This window comes from Orycteropus afer, unplaced genomic scaffold, assembly GCF_000298275.1.
Source record: "Orycteropus afer afer isolate SDZICR_OR568_19922 unplaced genomic scaffold, OryAfe1.0 scaffold00045, whole genome shotgun sequence".
In the NCBI taxonomy this organism is placed as follows: Eukaryota; Metazoa; Chordata; class Mammalia; order Tubulidentata; family Orycteropodidae; genus Orycteropus; species Orycteropus afer.
In genome coordinates, this window is record NW_006921632.1 from 5,510,043 (window position 1) to 5,529,567 (window position 19,525).

Below are 19,525 nucleotides of genomic sequence, written 5' to 3' on the forward strand. Positions count from 1 at the left end.
AGGCCTAAACTGAAGTTTAAAGAATGATGGGAAATTCCTAATACGTTCTATAAGTTCATGTAGAAGTCCCTGGGTGGTGCAAATGGTCACACCTTGGGCTGCTCACCAAAAGCTTGGAGTTCCAAGTCCACTCGGAGGTGGCTCAGAAGAAAGGCCTGACAATCTACTGAGAAATCAGCCATTGAAAATCTTACGGAGCACAGTTCTACTCTGACACACATGGGGTTGCCATGAGTTGGAATTGAATCAAGGGCAACTGGTAACTCAAATGAGCTGATGACAGCCCACCCACCATTGCCACCTCTCAATCCCATTACAGATACCATGGAGGGTTCTGGGGCCCTCTTTCTCCTGGGAGGAGAGCATCATAGCCTCACCATCTTCATGCTTATTCCTGGGACACCCCAGCACAGTGTCTCCCATGTTGTCTCTGTAGGGGAGCTGTAGGCAGGGAGTGGCTGAGTGGGTGGGAGCTGCTCACAGGTTGCTTCTTTCTTGTTGTTCACAGGGTGCCCGTGGCAATGATGGTCAGCCAGGCCCTGCAGGCCCTCCGGTAAGCTTATTTCATCTTCAGCAGGCTTTAGGAGGAGGGGGTAGTCAGGGAAGGAGATGAAGCAAGTCTACTTCTCATTATGTTCATAGTCAGAAACTAGCTTCACCTTCTGAAGCAGGCAAAGCAAGGCGTCTTTCTGGAGATTCGTGGGGATACTGGCATGGGGACTGTGTTCACCCCAGGACTTAGTCAGTGGGTGTTGAGCAAAATCAGCATGTGGGGGGGAATGGGATGGGTTGGGTGGCTCACTCTGGAGGCTAAGCAATGGTGTTTATCTCCCATCCTTCTCTTCAGGGTCCTGTTGGTCCTGCTGGTGGTCCTGGCTTCCCAGGTGCTCCCGGTGCCAAGGTATGTGCCCCACTGCTGGAGTTCTGAACCCCATGAGCACCCCAAAGCTCCCCTTTCCTTAGGACCCTTGAACTACCCCGTTGATAAGCCCTTCTTCCCTTCTGAGGAGTATCTCTCACCCCGTCCACTGCTGTTCTCCGTGGAGGGAAGAGAAGAAGCCAGGTTGTTTCTCAGTCACCAGTTGGAAGGGAAAGTAAGATGGAATGATAAAAAGTTGGAGGTAGTTAACCACTTCGGAGTGAGGAGCAGAGCAGACAAAAGACAAAGATGGGGAGAGAAGACCAGGAGCAGAGGGAAAGAAAGCAAACAAGTCAAGGGGAAAGACCCAAACAGACGGAAAAACCCGAACAGAGTGGGCAAGGAGGAGAGGTTCACAGGACCTTCTTCCCTGTCTCCCCTTCACATTTCTGCTTCATTTGGAGTGCTTGGTTCTCCCAAGCCATATTAATTGAGTTCTTCCGAGGATTAATAGAGGCCAGTGGGAGGCCAGCCAGTTCAGGGAAAGGCCCCTGTGGCCCAGGAGGAATTCCAATGTGAGTGTCCCAGGGAATTCTCCTCGTTGCTGCTGCCAGGAGATGAATAAGGAGCCTCCATGTGGTCACTGGCATCAGGTTGCTTTTCCCCTCCTGGAGGTTGCCATGGCAACCAGACAGTGTCTGAGGCCCTGGGAGCCGGGTGAAGGAGACCCATTGTAAGGAGGACAGCGGAAGGTGAGGGGGCCTGACCTTTAGAAAATAATAATTACAAATGTGAAGCAGGAATGTTCTGAGAAGAAACCTGAGGAGGCTCTGCCCTCTCTCCAGGTCAGCAGGCCTCCTCAGGGACTCTGTCATCCAGAGCTGGAACTTTCAGGAAAAAATGAAAATGAAAGCAGAGGCCATTTTGGGGGTAGGAGGTGGTGGAGGGGCTGCCGGAAACAGAGGACGACTGGAGTGCAGTCAGAGCCGGGAAAAGTCGAGTTGGAGAGCCTGTCCCAGCCTGCTTTTGCCACCTTGGCAAAAGCTTGGTACTGGTCACACATCAGACAGATTTGAGCAAAGTGGTGCCCTGGGCTGCATGCAGTGTGTGAAGAAGTAGACAGCTAGGTAACTGGGAATTCTCTGGAGGCCTCAGTTTCCTCAATAAAATAGTACAATAGGAGTGGTGGAGAAATAGTGGACTCTGCCCCTTTGAGCTGTTGTCATCCCACCTTGCTGGGCCTGGCCAAACCCCTTGGTTGAGGCTTTGCTGACAGGTGCTGATTGAACTAGCAAACTGCCCATTGCCATAGCACCTAACTGTGCCATCACTTGTGGTAGTTCACAGTGTGGAGGGGAGATGAGAAGTAGAGAAGGGAGGGGTAGCAAGTCATATACAAAAATGGCAGCATGACCTGTGTGTGAACATGTGTGCTCATGTGCAGGAGTTGGTACATATATATAAAATACATTTCTGTGCAGTGTGTGCAGCTAGCCCTCAAGTGTTGCAGGCCCACTAGAGGTCTGTATCCTCTGTCCCTTCTCTTCAGTTCACTCCTCCCTGTGTCCCTCCAGGGTGAAGCCGGTCCCACTGGGGCTCGTGGGCCTGAAGGTGCTCAAGGTCCCCGAGGTGAACCTGGTACTCCTGGCTCCCCTGGGCCTGCTGGTGCCTCTGTAAGTACAGCTTTGCTTTGCCCAGAATGGTTTGGGGTCTGTGGACCTCTGGCCTTGGCATTCTTGATGCCATACTTCACTATGAGAGAAGGGGAGCCCCAGTCTCCAAACTTCCATTCTGGCCCAACACCCAGCCCCACCATCTGCAGAGACATGTCTCTTCCATTCCCTGTCTTCCCTCTGGAAACATCCAGCAGAAGTGTCCCTGAGATGGATAGCTCTGTCCCCAGCCCCTGGCCCTGGGCTTCTTGAGGCCTGGAGGTAGGTGTGGTTCCTTCTTTGCTGCTTATTTTATAATGGCCCTGTCCGCTTTTTCAGGGTAACCCTGGAACTGACGGAATTCCTGGAGCCAAAGGATCTGCTGTGAGTATTGCCCTTGGATTTCTTTCCTCCAAGAGTGCAGTGGGAGGGGTCAGGCTTTCATCACCTTTCTCTCCTGACCCTCTTCTCTTCTGCTCCTGCTGACATGACAGGGTGCTCCTGGGATTGCTGGCGCTCCTGGCTTCCCTGGCCCCCGTGGTCCTCCTGGCCCTCAAGGTGCTACTGGTCCTCTGGGCCCGAAAGGTCAGACGGTAAGAGCCCAAGCTGAAGCCTAAGTCTCATTGACATCCATGGAGGCAAACCCTGTCCATCCTCCTACTATGCTCTCCTGACCTAGTCTGTGGGCACCTGTAGCAGGGTGTTTGGAGGTGGGGCAAGGTCCGTAGGGAGAACCCAGTGTGAGAGCCTGCCCTCTCTTTTGTTCAGGGTGAACCTGGTATTGCTGGCTTCAAAGGTGAACAAGGCCCCAAGGGAGAGACTGTAAGTATCTGCCCACAAGCCCTTGTCTATCCTATTGGCTAGTCCATGGGGCATAGAGCACTCCTTCAACCCTATAGCCCAACCTTTCTGAATCCATCCCCCAATCTGGCACCTCTTGAGGAGTACCTAGAGAAGGGAGCTCAATAGGGCTATGAGGGCCCCATGCAGCTTCAGCTCCCCACTTTGGCTTAGCCAGTGTGAACAGCTTGAACTCGTCATCCTATCTCTTCCCACTAAGCCACTTCAGCTTAGGGCTGACCCTCTGTGGTCCTTCTTCCTTAAGACCCCCAGCCTTGATACAATTGCCAAGGTCACATACCAGGCCAGTGCTTGCCCTAGGGCCAGCTGACGACTTACCCTGTTTCTCTTTTGTGTTGGTCCTCAGGGCCCTGCTGGCCCCCAGGGAGCCCCTGGCCCTGCTGGTGAAGAAGGCAAAAGAGGTGCTCGTGGAGAGCCTGGTGGTGCTGGGCCCGTTGGCCCCCCTGGAGAAAGAGTAAGTGGACTAGGGCCCTCGGTTTCACTAGGAATGTGACCTCAAGATGAAAGTTGAGTCCTTGTGGCTACTTGGCCCAGATGCATGACTCTTCTGGATCTCATACCCCTCCTTTCTTTATTTACCACCATATGGACAGGGATTCCTTTCCTTTTTTGTGCCATCTTTCTCCAGAATGACATGAAACAGTTTGAGTTCCTTCCAGAAAAGTGGAGGCAGACCCAAGGTGTTACTCCATAGAATCTTACAGGGTGTAGCTCCACAGAAATTGGGGTTGGTGGGTTGGTGGGCCTGACTGGGCTCTCTCAAGCCATAGTTGGTTAGGGTCCATCTTAACTCTCTCTCTTCTTCTGCTTCCCTCCTTCTTTCTAGGGTGCTCCTGGCAACCGTGGTTTCCCAGGTCAAGATGGTTTGGCAGGTCCCAAGGTGAGTAGGGAAAGAGGGGCTGGGGTCCCTCCCTGAGAACCTGGTCAAGTGGCCTCCTGTTCACTCCCTGCCTCCTCTTATATAGGGAGCACCTGGAGAGCGAGGGCCCAGTGGCCTCGCTGGTCCCAAGGGAGCCAATGGTGACCCTGGCCGTCCTGGAGAACCCGGCCTTCCTGGAGCCCGGGTGAGTAAAAGACCTGCTTTTGCCCTTGGCTTTGGACTCTGAGCAGCCCCTTCCCTGCTTGCTCCCTCCCAGCCCTGTGCTGTCAGGGTTGAGAGGTCCAGGAGGGCCTGTTCCTGACACTCATCCTCTTTTTTCTCCTGAACAAAGGGTCTCACTGGTCGCCCTGGTGATGCTGGTCCTCAAGGCAAAGTTGGTCCTTCTGTAAGTCTATCATCCTGGAATTGTTGGGAGAACTATCCCTGGGGAGGCAGGTGGGAAGGGAGATATAGGAGTTTGAGTGAGGCAGCCTTTGAGAATTGGAGGGGGTGGCCCTAGATGGTAGGCCAAGTGTGGCCTGGGTAGTAGCTGTGAGCTCTGAAGATGCCACTTCATTTATGCATTTGGTTGGTTCTTTGGGAAAAGACAAAGTACATGGAACGTATAAACTAAGCACTGCCTTTTGCAGTGTGTGTAGTATAGGCTGATGGTTGCAACCTTGGCCAATCCCAGATGCTACATGTGTATGGCTGGTGCCTAGTATTGTGCTGCTATGTATTAGGTGCTTAGTAAATAGTGAATGGATGAATGTGAGCAGAGTGAATATGTTTTGAGCATGGTGTCCTCTCTTTCAGGGAGCCCCTGGTGAAGATGGTCGCCCTGGTCCTCCAGGTCCTCAAGGGGCTCGTGGGCAGCCTGGTGTCATGGGTTTCCCTGGCCCCAAAGGTGCCAATGTAAGTAACAACCTCCCATTCCATTTCCTTCCACATAGTGTTACCTATCTTCTGCTCACTTAGGGAAAAGATTGGTTCAATAGAGTTAACCGGGGCAGTGATGCATGGGAGCCCTGGTGCCATGGGTAGCTCTGGCCTCCATGTCCTGCAGGAGTGCCTGTGGCCCAGAGGAAACTCAGAGCTCCTTACAGCCTCAGGACATCTTAGCCATGATGCTGTTCCATGGGGCAGGATCTGGTAGTCTGGCTGCTGGTTCACACCTCTGAGCTGACAGTTTATTTTATCCTTTGCTGTCCATCAGGATGTAGTCCCAAGCCCCAGTCTCCCCAGCCTCCCTGTCTCCACCCCCTCCCCCATGTGGATACCCCCCCCCATAGTCCTGCACTCTTTATCTTCTAGGGTGAGCCTGGCAAAGCTGGTGAGAAAGGACTGCCTGGTGCTCCTGGTCTAAGAGTAAGTACTCCTTTCAGAATCTGGGGCTTGGCCTTGGCTGACCACCTGCAAGTGAAGACAGGGAAGGCATCCCTACGGCCAAGGCCTTGATTCCTCTTGTTGATTCCTGAGGTTGAGCCCTGTGCTGGGCTGGGCCCTTTGAGACCCCACAAGGGAAACTTCTGGTGCTGTTAGCTAGAGTCCACTGAGAGGAGGTAGTCTTCAATGCTGAGAAAGACTGAGAGGGACGGAGGGGCCAAGAAAGAAGAAAGGAGAAGGTAGCTTCCAGCCAAACAATAGACAGGCATATGGGGTGAACATTTACATCAGGTAGATACACTCCTTAGAGCGATCAATGATCAAATCATGATCAATTGTGGGAGAACAGAAGGACAGTGTTTGCCCAGGGAGATAGCTCAGGGGGCAAGAATGCATAGGAAAGAAGGACACCGGGAAGCAGTAACTACAGGGAGGAAGTGGGAAGAGAGCTATTACTTTGTGGGAAATTGCAGTCAATGATGTCATGAGACAAAATGTGTATGAACTGCTGTATGGAAAATGAATTGGCTCTGTAAACTTTTACCCAAATCACAATAAAAATTAAGAAAAAGAAGAAGAAGAAGAAGAAGAAGAAGAAGAAGAAGAAGAAGAAGAAGAAGAAGAAGAAGAAAACGAAAGGATTTTCACTGATCTGAAAATCCTGTACCAAAACGTCCAGCTGTCCAGTGAAGAGCTAAATAAATGTATGTCCCTTATCACCCTTTTCCCTCCCCTTAGGGTCTTCCTGGTAAAGATGGTGAGACGGGTGCTGCAGGTCCCCCTGGACCCGCCGTAAGTGCCAGCCCAGCCTCTCTGGTGGCCCTGTGGATGTGGTGGGCTGGGTGGAAGCAGGGGATAGGGTGGAGGCAGGGGGACCTCAGCTCTTCCAGTAATGGAGTTGACAGATGTAGGTCCGAGCAGATTTAGCTTGCGCTGAGGCAGGTGTCCCTGGAGGCAGTGTGGAGCCCAGCCTAGTTGTCAGGGGTGCAGGACACGGAAGGGAAGAAGAGTGGGACACACATGCACACAGCCCTTTGGTTGGACAGTGAAGGGAGAAGCAGAAGGGCTTTCCAGGCCCTTCTGGCTGCACCTGCTGGGTTCTCCAGAGCACTGGCTCTGCTCACTTTGCCCTTTTTCCTCTGTAGGGACCTGCTGGAGAACGAGGCGAGCAGGGTGCTCCTGGGCCATCTGGATTCCAGGTGGGTGGCTAGACTAACTTCCTCTTCAGCCTCCTGCCAGGCCCAGGGCTCTCTGGGGCAGCAGCAGGCTCTGGGCACAGGGCTAACCTTCTGATTGGTGAGCGGGGGAGAACAGGTTCCCAGCATTCCTGGGTCTCATTGCTGTTGCCTCTCTTTGGCTTGCCCTCTGTGAAATTCCCTGCCAAGATGGGGCAGCATACTCACTCCTTTGCTAACACAGGTCACTTTGGCTTCTAGGGACTTCCTGGCCCTCCCGGTCCTCCAGGTGAAGGTGGAAAACCAGGTGACCAGGTGAGTGTGGGGCTCTTTGAGCCTGCACCTGTTTAGATGGGAAGAGCTCTTCTGCCCAGGAGTTAAAGGCAGTAGGGCATGAGAAGCCTGTGAGGCCTGGGAATGTCTGGTAGCATAGCCCAGCCCCACTGGACAGAACCTCAGCAGGGCTCTTAGGACATGAAAGCATTCTCTCTCTCACATCCTTCTTTGTCTTCTAGGGTGTTCCTGGTGAAGCTGGTGCTCCTGGCCTTGTGGGCCCCAGAGTGAGTGCTCTATCTGCCTTTCCCAGCAGCACTGCCAGCGTCTCCCAGCACATGGCCTTTCCTGGGCCCGGTGCCCATAGCCCACTCCCCTGCACCTCTCCCTGCTTCTCCCTGGTCTGACCTCTCCCTGGGCCTTCACCCCTCTGCTCTTGCCTGACTGCCCTTTCCGTGTCTGATGCAGGGTGAACGAGGTTTCCCAGGTGAACGTGGCTCTCCCGGGGCCCAAGGCCTCCAGGGGGCCCGTGGCCTCCCTGGCACTCCTGGCACTGATGGTCCCAAAGTAAGTACATCCTAGTCCTGCTGGTGGGAGTTCTTTGGCCAGCTCTGGGAGCCTGACTGGGGAGAGGGGAGACTGGGGATGAAAACTAGAAGGAGGAAGGAGTGGAAGATGGAGACAGAAAGGAAGTCAGGCAGAGAGCAAGGGAGGGAGGGTTTGGGGCCCTGGTTTCCCACTCTGTTCATTGGGGTCCCTGGGAAGGTGCTGCCCACCATGGACTCCTTCTTGTCTTCCCCCCTAGGGTGCTTCTGGCCCAGCTGGCCCCCCTGGGGCTCAGGGTCCTCCAGGTCTACAGGGAATGCCTGGTGAGAGGGGAGCAGCTGGTATTGCTGGTCCCAAGGGAGACAGAGTAAGTACCAGGTTTAACATGCCACTCACCAAAGTCTCAAAGCCACAACTTAGCCATATTCTTGCCCTTCACACCCCCTCTCCCCACCTGGGGTGAGGCTCCCAGTTACCCATTCTTGAGGAACTTGGGGACACCCCTCCTCGAAGTTGTTTCATTTTAGAGATAATCCCTCCCCACCCTTCCCTTTGTCTCACTCCTGTTACCCCTTGTGGCCCACCCTGAGACCACAGCTGTGCCCTCTGGGGCATGATCTGGGTGGGATGGGGCTAGCAAAGAAGGTCCTGGAGGGCTCCTCTGAGGCTGACCGCTTTCTTTCTCCCCTAGGGTGATGTTGGTGAGAAAGGCCCCGAAGGAGCCCCTGGAAAGGATGGTGGCAGAGTAAGTGGTTACAGGCTACAGGGACCTTGGGAATTGGGGGGCAGGGCAATGCAGGGAGTCTCTAGTACTGTACTCAGGGGAGGGAGTTGGGCAGCATAAGTGGGGCTCCTGAGCCTCTCAAAACTGGGGGCAGGACAGAGAGTGGGAGGTTCTGGGTGACACGGGAGGATGCACCAAGACTCATTCATTGGTGGGGTCCCATGTCCCTGTTGTGCCCCAGTCCCTCATGAAACTCTCTCCGCCTCCCTCACCTCATCTTCTTCTCCCCAGGGTCTTACTGGTCCTATTGGTCCCCCTGGTCCAGCTGGTGCCAACGGTGAGAAGGTAAGTCACATCTCCCTCATCTCTGCCTCGCGCCCCCCATCAATCTGTCTTTGGCTATTTCTTTTCCACATTTATCAGCTGTGAACCTCTTGCCCACGGTGGGGGAGGGGGTGCTTCAAGGACCCAGGTTGGGGTGGGGAGCCCTCTTAGAAGTAGAAGTTGTGGGCTGTGGGCCCTGTAGGATGAAGCAGTTGGCCTTGGGGTAAAAGTGTGATCAGCAAAGGCCCTGAGGAGGGTGCAGGTGTGGACTGAAGCAGCAAGGATGGGGTGGGACCATAAGCCATCTCCCCACTGTCAGGGCTTTCTGGGTACACTTTATTATTGAAGGGCCTTACTCTGCTCCCACCACCTCACCCATGGTCTTGTTCCCTCTTTAGGGAGAAGTTGGGCCTCCTGGTCCTGCAGGAACTGCTGGTGCTCGAGGAGCCCCGGTGAGTGACCATGCCTCCCTGGGGCTCATACCCCTGAGTTGCCTAGGGAGCCAGCTCTTTTCTCAACCTGGCCTTGTGGGCTGCCTGACACTGGCTCCCCTGCTGCCCTTGGGGTCTGGAGAGGGAAAGAGATGTGAGGAAGGAAGGCATATCACTTACCCTCCATGATGCCACCAGGGGGACCAAGAGAGGCTTCTGGGTCCTTTCATTCAGGAGTGAGCCTCCTGAAGGCCACTTTCAGATGCCATCTCTCTGGGGGTTACTGTACATGGCTGGGTCAGACCAGACAGGACTCTCAGGAGAGAGCCGAAGCAGACAGGCAGGGAAAGCCTGGCTGACCTCTCCCTGGGTCCCCTTCTCTTACAGGGTGAACGTGGACAGACTGGACCCCCTGGGCCCGCTGGTTTCGCTGGTCCTCCTGTGAGTATGCCTTTCCATCCTTACCCTCTCCACACTTAGCACCCGAGGGCAACTTCCAGCCTGTGGGGAAGGGAGAGGTAAAATTTAAAGAAGGGGAGACTTGACTCTCTCTTCCTCTCCTTTCATACCTCCACACTAATGAAACAATCCTACTTTAGTCCAACTTTCAGGTCCATGGTGGACCAGCACACACGCCACATTCTCTCTCTCTCTGGTCCCTCACTCATCCGTTTCCTTCTTCCTACCTCCCAGGGTGCTGATGGCCAGCCTGGTGCCAAGGGTGAGCAAGGGGAGGCTGGCCAGAAAGGTGATGCTGGTGCCCCTGGTCCTCAGGGCCCTTCAGGAGCTCCTGGGCCTCAGGTGGGTATCCGAGCTCCCCAAGAGCATCTCTGGGAGCAGGAGATTGTCTAGAAGGCCCTGGGAGCACCCACCTGCAAGTTTGGGGCCCTCTATGGAGCCAACACTGCTACAGCAGAGAGAGCCTGACTGTAGGGAGCAGGAATTTGTGTTAAGAGATAAATAAAGGTTCAGGTGGTAAAATCTTGGCCCATGGTCAGTGGAAGAAGCTTTCATTGTCTTGAGCATGGGACATGGGGAGAGTTGGAGGCTGACACGCAGTACAATTTGTATTATGTCTCTGCTGCCTAGGTTAAAGCACTCTCCTGGGGGGGAGGGTGAGATGGCAATGAGAGCTGGGACTGCCTTCGGGGATGACTGATGGGCTTCTTCCTCCACGATCTAGAATAAGAGCCTCCTGTTGGCTAGAGTAAGAATTTAGTGCCAAGAAAGCTGTCTTTGAAGCCCTCACCCTCCTTCAGGAGTCTGCTGTTGGGGCTCAGACAGGCCCTGAGCCCAGAAACCCCACAGCCCTCTCCTGGGGCCACTGGGACTCACCGTCTTCCTCTTTCCTTCCCAGGGTCCTACCGGGGTGACTGGTCCAAAAGGAGCCCGAGGTGCTCAAGGCCCTCCGGTAAGTGATGCCCCTCTTCTAACCCAGGTGGGGAGGAGGGCACTGTGGGGCAGGGTCTCCTCTCACCCCCACCGTGCCCATGTCTCTCAAAAAGACCTGAGAGGCTCCCTCAGTAGTGTCCTGTGACTCACCCCACCTCTTTCCTTCTCAGTCCTACTTGTACCCCCAGCCAAAGCCCACCGCATAGCCAGGGGCCCTCACAGTGTTCCTGGGAGCCCCCAGCCTAAGCTCTGCCCCTAGTTCAGCTCCCCAAAGCTGGATGAATGCCCCATGTGAGGGAATGAGAGTTAGAGAAGCAGTACTTGCCCAATTCCAATGGCTGGGCCTAGCAGGTCCTTTCTTGCTCTCACCCCTCTTGCTGCTTTACAGCCCCTCCCTCCTCCCCACACTGGCTTCTGAGAGAACTACTTGGACCTTCTTAGACCACTTGAGGGCCAGAGGCCTTCAGTGGCTCTCCTTTCCTCTCTTAGGGAGCCACCGGATTCCCTGGAGCTGCTGGCCGTGTCGGACCCCCAGGCTCCAATGTAAGTGAAGATCTAGGGTTGGTCCTGCCCTACTTCTGGTACTGAGGCATAGGAGTCACACATTCTGGTCCAACCACCCCAACAGGGGTCTAGAGAACTTCCACTCTGGAAGGGGTAGCTCACTGAATGGGGACCCGTTTGCATTTTGGACAGCTGAAGCGGGGGTATGACACTGTGCTTGGACATGGGCAGCCCTCCCTGCTGGCCTGGGCTTGACCCTCAGACTTCTGCTCAGAGGAAGGAAGGGGCTGGCACAATGCCATCTTCCTGAGTATGTGTTTCCTGAGCACTTTCCATGCACCTGGCCTTGTCCTTTATAACAAAGTCATCCCCACTCAAGGCCATTGCTCTTGGGAGCTGGCAGTGGAGGAAGTAGAAATGATGAAATTACTCAACTTGTTACCATTACCAAGTACCAAGTACAGGTGCTGGGGGCGAGCAGAAAGAAGCCTTAGGGGTTGGAAGGAGCAAGGCTGGAGCTGATCCTTAAGGAATTGGTGGGATTGAGGGGAGGAAGTGGAAGGGGTAATGAGTGGATAGGAAAAAACAGAGCACAGGGATGAAGAGAGACTGGTGGCCAGAGTGCTTACAGTAGGAGAGACCAGTGAGGTGGGCTGAAGGTGGGCTCCACATTGTCTACAGTGTCGAGGAAGAAAAGCCCCAGAGGGGGAATCATTGTCACTGGTCAACAGTGGCTTTGGATTCAGTGCCAGTGGATGGGTTGAGCCAGCTAGCCTGGATGGGGATGAGTGAGATGAGCTCTCACTTCCTGCATTTGCTCCTTTAGGGTAACCCTGGGCCCCCCGGCCCTCCTGGTCCTGCTGGAAAAGATGGTCCCAAAGGTGCTCGAGGAGACAGTGGCCCCCCTGGCCGAGCTGGTGACCCTGGCCTCCAAGGCCCTGCTGGAGCCCCTGGTGAAAAGGGAGAGCCTGGAGAAGATGGTCCCTCTGTAAGTTCCCCCAAGCCCAAGCCTGCCCAGGGCTAAAGCCCCTGCAGTCGGAACTGTGAGAGGCTCCTGAGCCCTGACAGCATGGAGTGGGAGGGGGCAGGCTTTAAAGACGCTGGGGTGGGGGGCCGCAGAGAGAACTGTACCAGGAGGGAAGGGCTAGCAGAGTGCTGGTCCCTGCAGGCGCCCTGGTCAGGCTGGGTGGGATGAGTGGGCTGCTCCAAGTCAGTTCTCACCTTCCACCTCTCCTCTTTTCAGGGTCCTGATGGTCCTCCAGGTCCTCAGGGTCTGGCTGGGCAGAGGGGCATCGTTGGTCTGCCTGGGCAGCGTGGTGAGAGAGGATTCCCCGGCTTGCCTGGCCCATCGGTGAGTGAGAGGTGCCCGTCCTCTGGCTGAGTTGGGCACAGCTTGGCCCAGGCCGGCAGCTCTTCACTTAATGTTCTTGGTGGGGTGATCTCCACCCACTTAGCACCTTTGGACGGTTCCCGCCTCCACTCTCCTCTGCATGGAGCCCTGAGCAAGGCTGCTCAGGTGGCACTTATTGTCAATGTCTCTGTCTCTTCAGGGTGAGCCTGGTAAGCAGGGAGCTCCTGGCTCTTCTGGAGACCGAGGTCCCCCTGGCCCTGTGGGTCCTCCTGGCCTGACTGGTCCTGCGGGTGAGCCTGGACGAGAGGTGAGCAATGGGGTGCCCTGACTGGGTGAGGGGGTGGGGAGGATGGGCAGACTGGCTGGGTCCTATGGTCTGGAGGAGAAACCATAGCCCAGGGTGCAATGGGAAGGTCATGATGGGGAGACCAGGCAGGGAGCACCTAAAGCTGGTGACAGGGAGGAAGCAGGAAGAAGTTCATGAGAAAGCTTTGGCCTCCAAGCTTCCCTTGGACAAAAGAGTGAGCCTAAGCTTTCTGAGGGGAGGATGGGAGAACAGAGTGGGAGACAAGACTGAGAGCAGCTCTAATGTACTCCTGTTTCCCTTTGCCAGGGAAGCCCTGGTGCTGATGGCCCCCCTGGCAGAGATGGTGCAGCTGGAGTTAAGGTGATTATCTAGGTGTCTTTCTGTGTGGTGGGATGGGGAGGTCACCTGGGGTGGCAAGCCGGGGTCAGAGTATTGTCTCAGCCTGGAAGGAACTCCCCTCCTTGCCTTTTCTGGAACATTTCTTTCTGAGCCTAAGCCCTCTCTCCTGACAGGGTGATCGTGGTGAGACTGGTGCCGCTGGTGCTCCCGGAGCTCCCGGACCCCCTGGCTCTCCTGGCCCCGCTGGCCCAACTGGCAAGCAGGGAGACCGAGGAGAAGCTGTGAGTAGTCTTACTTCAGAGGAGCCAGTGGTGGAGGAGGGTGGCTGCGTTTTACTGCCCCTGCCTCAGTGCCCTGGGAGCAGCAGTCACAGTGCCCAGCCCAGGGCAGATTCAGAGAAAGGCCATCCCCGCCTGGCTGCCCACTGAGCTGCTCTCACTCTCTCCTTACAGGGTGCACAAGGCCCCATGGGACCTGCTGGACCAGCTGGAGCTCGAGGAATAGCAGTGAGTGTCCAACCACCCTGTGCTGGGTTGAGCCCTTGACCAGGGCAGGCTTGGAGGACAGCAGGGGCCCTGTGGTTTCTGGGACTCCTTGGCTCCTGCCCTGGCCCTGATCTGACCTAACCTCTGTCTGTCTGGTTCCTAGGGCCCTCAAGGCCCCCGAGGTGACAAAGGAGAAACTGGAGAGGCTGGCGAGAGGGGACTGAAGGGACACCGTGGTTTCACTGGTCTGCAGGGTCTTCCTGGGCCTCCTGTAAGTGTTGCTGCCTGGGCCTAGCTCCTCCGAGTCCTCCTACTTTCTCAGAGCCAGTTGAGTTTCCCATGCTACTCAGAAAACTGGGGATCATCCTGAGAAGCTTCTAGGTCTTCCTCAGGGTTGGAGGGAGGGGGAAATGGAAATGGAATGGGAGTAAGACATACACCTGCTCCCCCAAGAGCAGGAGATTGGATTAGATTAGATTGATTGATTGATTCAAGAAGCCTCCAGTGCTGGAGAATAGAGCCCAGTCTGTGCTGACCTCTGACCTTTGCCCCTTCCTTCTACACAGGGTCCTTCTGGAGACCAAGGTGCTGCTGGTCCTGCTGGTCCTTCTGGCCCTAGAGTAAGTGAGATGGAGTTGAGAGATGAAGAGAACCCTTCTCCAGAGGGGCAGGGCCAGATAGGTACTCAGATGGGGAGGGAACTGTTACTTGGGTCTTCAGGGTCCTTGGGCTCAGGGGTCCTCACTCAGCATCTGGGGTAGGACTGGCTTGGCATGCCTATGGCCAGAGAAACACCTGGGTTCACAGTGCCTATAAAATGAATAGGAGGGCAGCTCTCTGCCATCAGACAAACCCCCTGATAGTAGAATTTTAGAGAGGTGCTTAGGAGAGCTATAAAGCTATCTTCCCTGCTTCTTGGCCAAATAAGGACAGTTGGGGGTCTGTGACTGAGAAATATGAAGACTGGACCAAAGTGACTAGCGCTACTAGGACAGCCACCGACCAGCCCCATCTACTCTTAACCTTCTCCTTGGTGGCTATTCTTTTCTCACCATCTCTTCTCTTTCCTGGCCTATAGGGTCCTCCTGGCCCTGTCGGTCCCTCTGGCAAAGACGGCGCTAATGGAATCCCTGGCCCCATTGGACCTCCTGGTCCCCGTGGACGTTCAGGAGAAACTGGTCCCGCTGTAAGTGTCCCATTCCAGGTGTACCCAGCATTGGGGAGGCTTAAGCTCTCGGGTGCTCATGGCCTCTTAGGGGCATGAGTCTGCAGCTGATGGTGATGGTGTCCTTTATCTGGAAGTCTCCCCAGAGGTTTGAAGGGCCCATGATGGGTGTTGGGAAATAGAAGAGAGGGGCTAGTGGAAGGAATAGGGAGGCGTTATAGTGTTTTTGGTCCTGCTGTACCTCACTCTCCCACCCCTTGGACTGGGAAGACTTTGACACTCTAAAACAGCTAATAGGTTGGATAGACACAGGAGGAACCTCTACTCAGCATTCCTGGATGACCTCTCTGTTTCTTGCCACAGGGTCCACCTGGAAATCCTGGACCCCCTGGTCCTCCTGGTCCCCCTGGCCCTGGCATCGACATGTCTGCTTTTGCTGGCCTAGGCCAGAGAGAGAAGGGCCCTGACCCTCTGCAGTACATGCGGGCTGATGAGGCAGCTAGCACCCTGAGACAGCATGATGTTGAGGTGGATGCCACACTCAAGTCCCTCAACAACCAGATCGAGAGCATCCGCAGCCCTGAGGGCTCCCGCAAGAACCCTGCTCGCACCTGCCGGGACCTGAAACTGTGCCACCCCGAGTGGAAGAGCGGTGAGCCTGGATCCTCTGCCAGGAGAGTAGGAATTCAGCCCCCTGGGCAGAGTCCCCTGAGCTCAGGGCAGAGCCAGGCTGGAAGGTTCTAGCAGTGGGTGCTAATTTTGTAGTGGAGATGCTGCAGCCCTGGGACCTGTCCTGCCACAGCCACATGGCAGAAGTGACTCTAGGGCAGAGTCTATCCACTGGCAGGCACTTCATCTGCCCTTTTGCTTGTGTATCTCTTTTAGTACTGGACGTGGCCCTTCCGGGTCTCCATACCCCTGCATCCTTCCATGTCCCTTCCTTTGGGCCACATGTAGACCTCACAACCTGCTCCTTTCCTCTGATGTTCCTGTACAACTTCCTGCCTGCCCCCCTACCCCCTAATTAGGCCCATATACTCCCTTAGGGAATATATGTCTGTGTCTGACTAAGCCCTGAGGGGTGTCGCTTTTCCCCCCTACAGGAGACTACTGGATTGACCCCAACCAGGGCTGCACCTTGGACGCCATGAAGGTCTTCTGCAATATGGAGACTGGCGAGACCTGTGTCTATCCCAACCCAGCAAACGTTCCCAAGAAGAACTGGTGGAGCAGCAAGAACAAGGAGAGGAAACACATCTGGTTTGGAGAGACCATCAATGGCGGCTTCCACGTGAGTGCCTGGGTTGCTATAGGCCACAAGTGGCTCTTCCAAATCTCTATCTTCCTTTTCCTTGGAAGCCTGCCTGCTCCCAACCCCCTATTAGGCCCATATACTCCCTTAGGGAATATATAGCACTTCCTCACATTTTCATCTTTTTTTTTTTTTTTGGCTTACAACAAAGGAAAGGGGTGACAATTTGAGAACAGATAATGATTATGGTTGAACACCATGATGAAAACAAGTAACGTCACTGAACTGTACATGTGAAGATGGTTGAGATGTCAGATGTTTTGTTACATATATATTTACAATAATACTTAAAAAAAAAAAAGAAGCAAAGAAAGGAATAGTATAAAGAAAAAGAAGGAAAGAGAGAAATAGTACAAAAAAAAAAAAAAAAAATCTCCCTGCTCCATTTAGAGGTAGAGAAAGAGAGGCTCTCTAGGGTTTCCATGCCATGGAAGCAAAACTATCCCCCCAGTTTTCTGCTCCCCTGCACCAACTTCAGCTCCTCTGAATCCTGGACAATTGACAGGCCCCTGTTGTCGTTATGTGCCGTCAAGTCGGCCCCGACTCATAGCGACCCCTCCTTGGGTTTCCGAGGCAGTATCACTACGCAAGTAGGATTGCCCAATCTAACTTCCAGGGAGTGGCTGGTGGGTTTGAACCGCCAGCCTTCTGGTTAGCAGTCAAGTGCTTTAGCCACTATGCTACCAGAGGCACCCTAGAGCCCCTTAACTCTACTGAATGCCAGGGTCCTAGACCTTACACCACCATTCTTGGCCCTAACAGTTCAGCTATGGAGATGACAACCTGGCTCCCAACACTGCTAACGTCCAAATGACCTTCCTGCGCCTGCTGTCTACTGAGGGCTCCCAGAATATCACCTACCACTGCAAGAACAGCATTGCCTACATGGATGAAGCTGCGGGCAACCTCAAGAAGGCCTTACTCATCCAGGGCTCCAACGATGTTGAGATTCGAGCTGAGGGCAACAGCAGGTTCACATATAGTGCCCTGAAGGATGACTGCACGGTAAGTGGGGTGGGTTGGAGCCACAGGAGAGATGAGAGGCATGGGGTTCAGCCTGGGGCAGGCCAGGGGCTGGTCCACAGCAAGTGTTACTGTCCTAAAATGAAAGGCTAACCAGAGGCACATGACTGAGGGCATTACGAATGAAAACAAGCAGAGTGGCAGGTGAGGGAGAGGCATGAAATTGTTCTATTTCTCCACTTACTTGGCTTAGGAGAAGTAAGACGCTACCTATTGTATCCAGTGACTGTTGTAGAAGTATTCATGTCATGTGGAAGATAAAGAGTTCAAGTGGGGAAGGAGGAAGAAGGGAAGGGTGGAGAGAGAGTCACTGCTAAGAGCAGGGGTTGAAATAGAGAAGGATTTGGAAGACAAGAAAAGGTATAGGGAGCCCCCTGAATGTGGTTCTCACAGTGATCACGTTGCTCAACTTTGGGGTCCTGGGTAGCGGGTGCTGGATTTCATGGCATCTACTGAATGGTGCCTCCTCTTTCTCCCCTAGAAACACACCGGTAAGTGGGGCAAGACTGTCATCGAGTACCGGTCACAGAAGACCTCTCGCCTCCCCATCATTGACATTGCACCCATGGACATTGGAGGGCCTGATCAGGAATTTGGTGTGGACATAGGGCCTGTCTGCTTCTTGTAAAAACCCCAACCCAGAAACAACACAATCCATTCCAAACCCAAAGGACCCACGTACTTTCCAATCCCAGTCACTCTAGGACTCTGCACTGAATGGCTGACCTGACCTGATGTCCATTCATCCCAGCCTCTCACATTTTGGACTTTCATTCCCTCTCTTTCTAAGAGACCTGAACTGGGCAGACTGCAAAAATAAAATCTCGGTGTTCTATTTATTTATTGTCTTCCTGTAAGACCGTTGGGTCAAGGCAGAGGCAGGAAACTAAGTGGTGTGAGTCAAATGCCCCCTGAGTGACTGCCCCCCAGCCCAGGCAAGAAGACCCCCTTCAGGTGCTGGGCGCAGGAACTGTGTGTGCCCTACACAATGGTGCTATTCTGTGTCAAACACCTCTGTATTTTTTAAAACATCAATTGATATTAAAAACAAAAAAAATTATTGGAAAGTACCTATTGTGTTTTGTTCTTTATTTTTCATTAGTCCTTGATTCTGCAAGCATGATCAAATGGACTTTCTAAGGCCTTCTGTTTACTTTTCAGCCAAGTGGGAGGAAACTAGAGCCACACTGCCTGGGTTAGTGGTCTCACGCAAACACAAACTTGCCTCTTTTTATAAACCTCAGCACTGTGTGGACCCCAACGAACTGAGGCCAGAGACCAAGGGTTGGGAAGGGAGGCACAAAAGAGGGCTGGCCTTGTTCTAGACAGTAAATACTGAACACAACTTGGGGATCACAGATCTCCAGCAGATTAGTACTGATTAGAGGTGACACTCTCCTTACTCCAAGCTGAGGGGCAGGGACAATGTGTGAGCTGTATCTTGCTGGATGGGAGAAATCAGAGACCTCCCGAGGGAATGTGGTGTGCGGAAGGGAAGAGAGCAGGAGAGTGCAACCTGCAGGAGCCCTTGATAGTTCACAAATCATACAATCTTGGTCATCTGCTTTTGTCTTTCTGTAAGACTTAAAATGAGCCCTGGTGGTGTGGTGAATTGCTTGGCTGCTAGCCAAAAAGTCAGAAGTTCAAACCTACCAGCTGCTCCATGGGAGAAAGGTATGGCAGTCTGCCTTGGAAACACTATGGGGCAGTCCTGCTCTGTTCTACAGGGACACTGAGTCGGAATAGACTCAATGGCAATTGGTGTTAAGTCTTTTAGGTTAAATGCTCCCCTTCCCCTTTTATTCATTCCTCTGTCCTTCCAGCTCCATTCTTCACTTCTTGGGCCTGTACTTACAGCCTGCATGGACTTCTCTAAAAACTAGGCTTATGGATTGACACCTCTCGTTTCTCCCTATTCTCAGGTGTCCCTTGCCTTCCAATGACTTGATATGAGTGGAAAGTGAGGATGCTGTCACTGTCTTCCCTTGGAGGGGTGTGGTGGTGGTGAAGTGTGAGTTGGGCAAGAAAGACAAAAACAATCAGAATCAATGATGGTAGTAGTTGTAAAATACATTTCAAAAGACATTTGGCACTGCTGATAAACCAGGGGGCCATTGTTCCTCGGCCCCTTTCTCCCATTCCTGCCCTCTCCTATCTCTAGATTAAGGTTGACAGCTTTCCTATTCATTATAGATACTGGATTTGTTTTATGTGTTAATACCCAACTTTTGAAGTAAATTTTACCAAATGGAGTGTATCTTACCAGAAATAGTTCATGATAATCTAAGGAAATAAAAACATTATTAAAAACATCAAAATAGCTATCTCATAATTTTTAATAAACAACTCATGAGAGCTATTGAGGGCAAAGGGAAGAGCAGGTGAGGTACCTGGATGCTTATGAAAATCCTTCCTGGCTATAACAGTTTGAGGTGAGTCACTGAGTTCGGGTCCAACTTGTCAGTGAAACTAAAGGAGCCCACCCTGCTTCCTGGTTCACTTTACTCCCCACAGTGGCATCAGAGCTACTTAGTTTTAATAAAGTAGCTCAGTAGCT

The 19,525-nt window shown here is 53.5% G+C and overlaps 1 protein-coding gene across 1 annotated transcript in view; it reads left to right on the top strand.

Moving 5' to 3' along the window:
• The window catches only part of COL2A1 (collagen type II alpha 1 chain), a 33,148-nt gene extending 15,552 nt beyond the window's left edge, over positions 1-17,596 (top strand). The window contains exons 17-54 of the mRNA XM_007937889.2: positions 509-553; positions 848-901; positions 2,434-2,532; positions 2,851-2,895; positions 3,006-3,104; positions 3,280-3,333; positions 3,719-3,826; positions 4,199-4,252; positions 4,338-4,436; positions 4,584-4,637; positions 5,048-5,146; positions 5,546-5,599; positions 6,356-6,409; positions 6,763-6,816; positions 7,054-7,107; positions 7,308-7,352; positions 7,534-7,632; positions 7,871-7,978; positions 8,303-8,356; positions 8,627-8,680; positions 9,058-9,111; positions 9,478-9,531; positions 9,784-9,891; positions 10,448-10,501; positions 10,972-11,025; positions 11,813-11,974; positions 12,230-12,337; positions 12,537-12,644; positions 12,951-13,004; positions 13,157-13,264; positions 13,436-13,489; positions 13,632-13,739; positions 14,035-14,088; positions 14,547-14,654; positions 14,997-15,285; positions 15,737-15,924; positions 16,708-16,950; positions 17,450-17,596. Coding sequence (XP_007936080.1) covers positions 509-553; positions 848-901; positions 2,434-2,532; positions 2,851-2,895; positions 3,006-3,104; positions 3,280-3,333; positions 3,719-3,826; positions 4,199-4,252; positions 4,338-4,436; positions 4,584-4,637; positions 5,048-5,146; positions 5,546-5,599; positions 6,356-6,409; positions 6,763-6,816; positions 7,054-7,107; positions 7,308-7,352; positions 7,534-7,632; positions 7,871-7,978; positions 8,303-8,356; positions 8,627-8,680; positions 9,058-9,111; positions 9,478-9,531; positions 9,784-9,891; positions 10,448-10,501; positions 10,972-11,025; positions 11,813-11,974; positions 12,230-12,337; positions 12,537-12,644; positions 12,951-13,004; positions 13,157-13,264; positions 13,436-13,489; positions 13,632-13,739; positions 14,035-14,088; positions 14,547-14,654; positions 14,997-15,285; positions 15,737-15,924; positions 16,708-16,950; positions 17,450-17,596 — 3,441 coding nt within the window. The remainder of the gene's footprint in view (positions 1-508; positions 554-847; positions 902-2,433; positions 2,533-2,850; positions 2,896-3,005; positions 3,105-3,279; positions 3,334-3,718; positions 3,827-4,198; positions 4,253-4,337; positions 4,437-4,583; positions 4,638-5,047; positions 5,147-5,545; positions 5,600-6,355; positions 6,410-6,762; positions 6,817-7,053; positions 7,108-7,307; positions 7,353-7,533; positions 7,633-7,870; positions 7,979-8,302; positions 8,357-8,626; positions 8,681-9,057; positions 9,112-9,477; positions 9,532-9,783; positions 9,892-10,447; positions 10,502-10,971; positions 11,026-11,812; positions 11,975-12,229; positions 12,338-12,536; positions 12,645-12,950; positions 13,005-13,156; positions 13,265-13,435; positions 13,490-13,631; positions 13,740-14,034; positions 14,089-14,546; positions 14,655-14,996; positions 15,286-15,736; positions 15,925-16,707; positions 16,951-17,449) is intronic.
• The last annotated feature ends 1,929 nt before the right edge of the window (positions 17,597-19,525 follow it).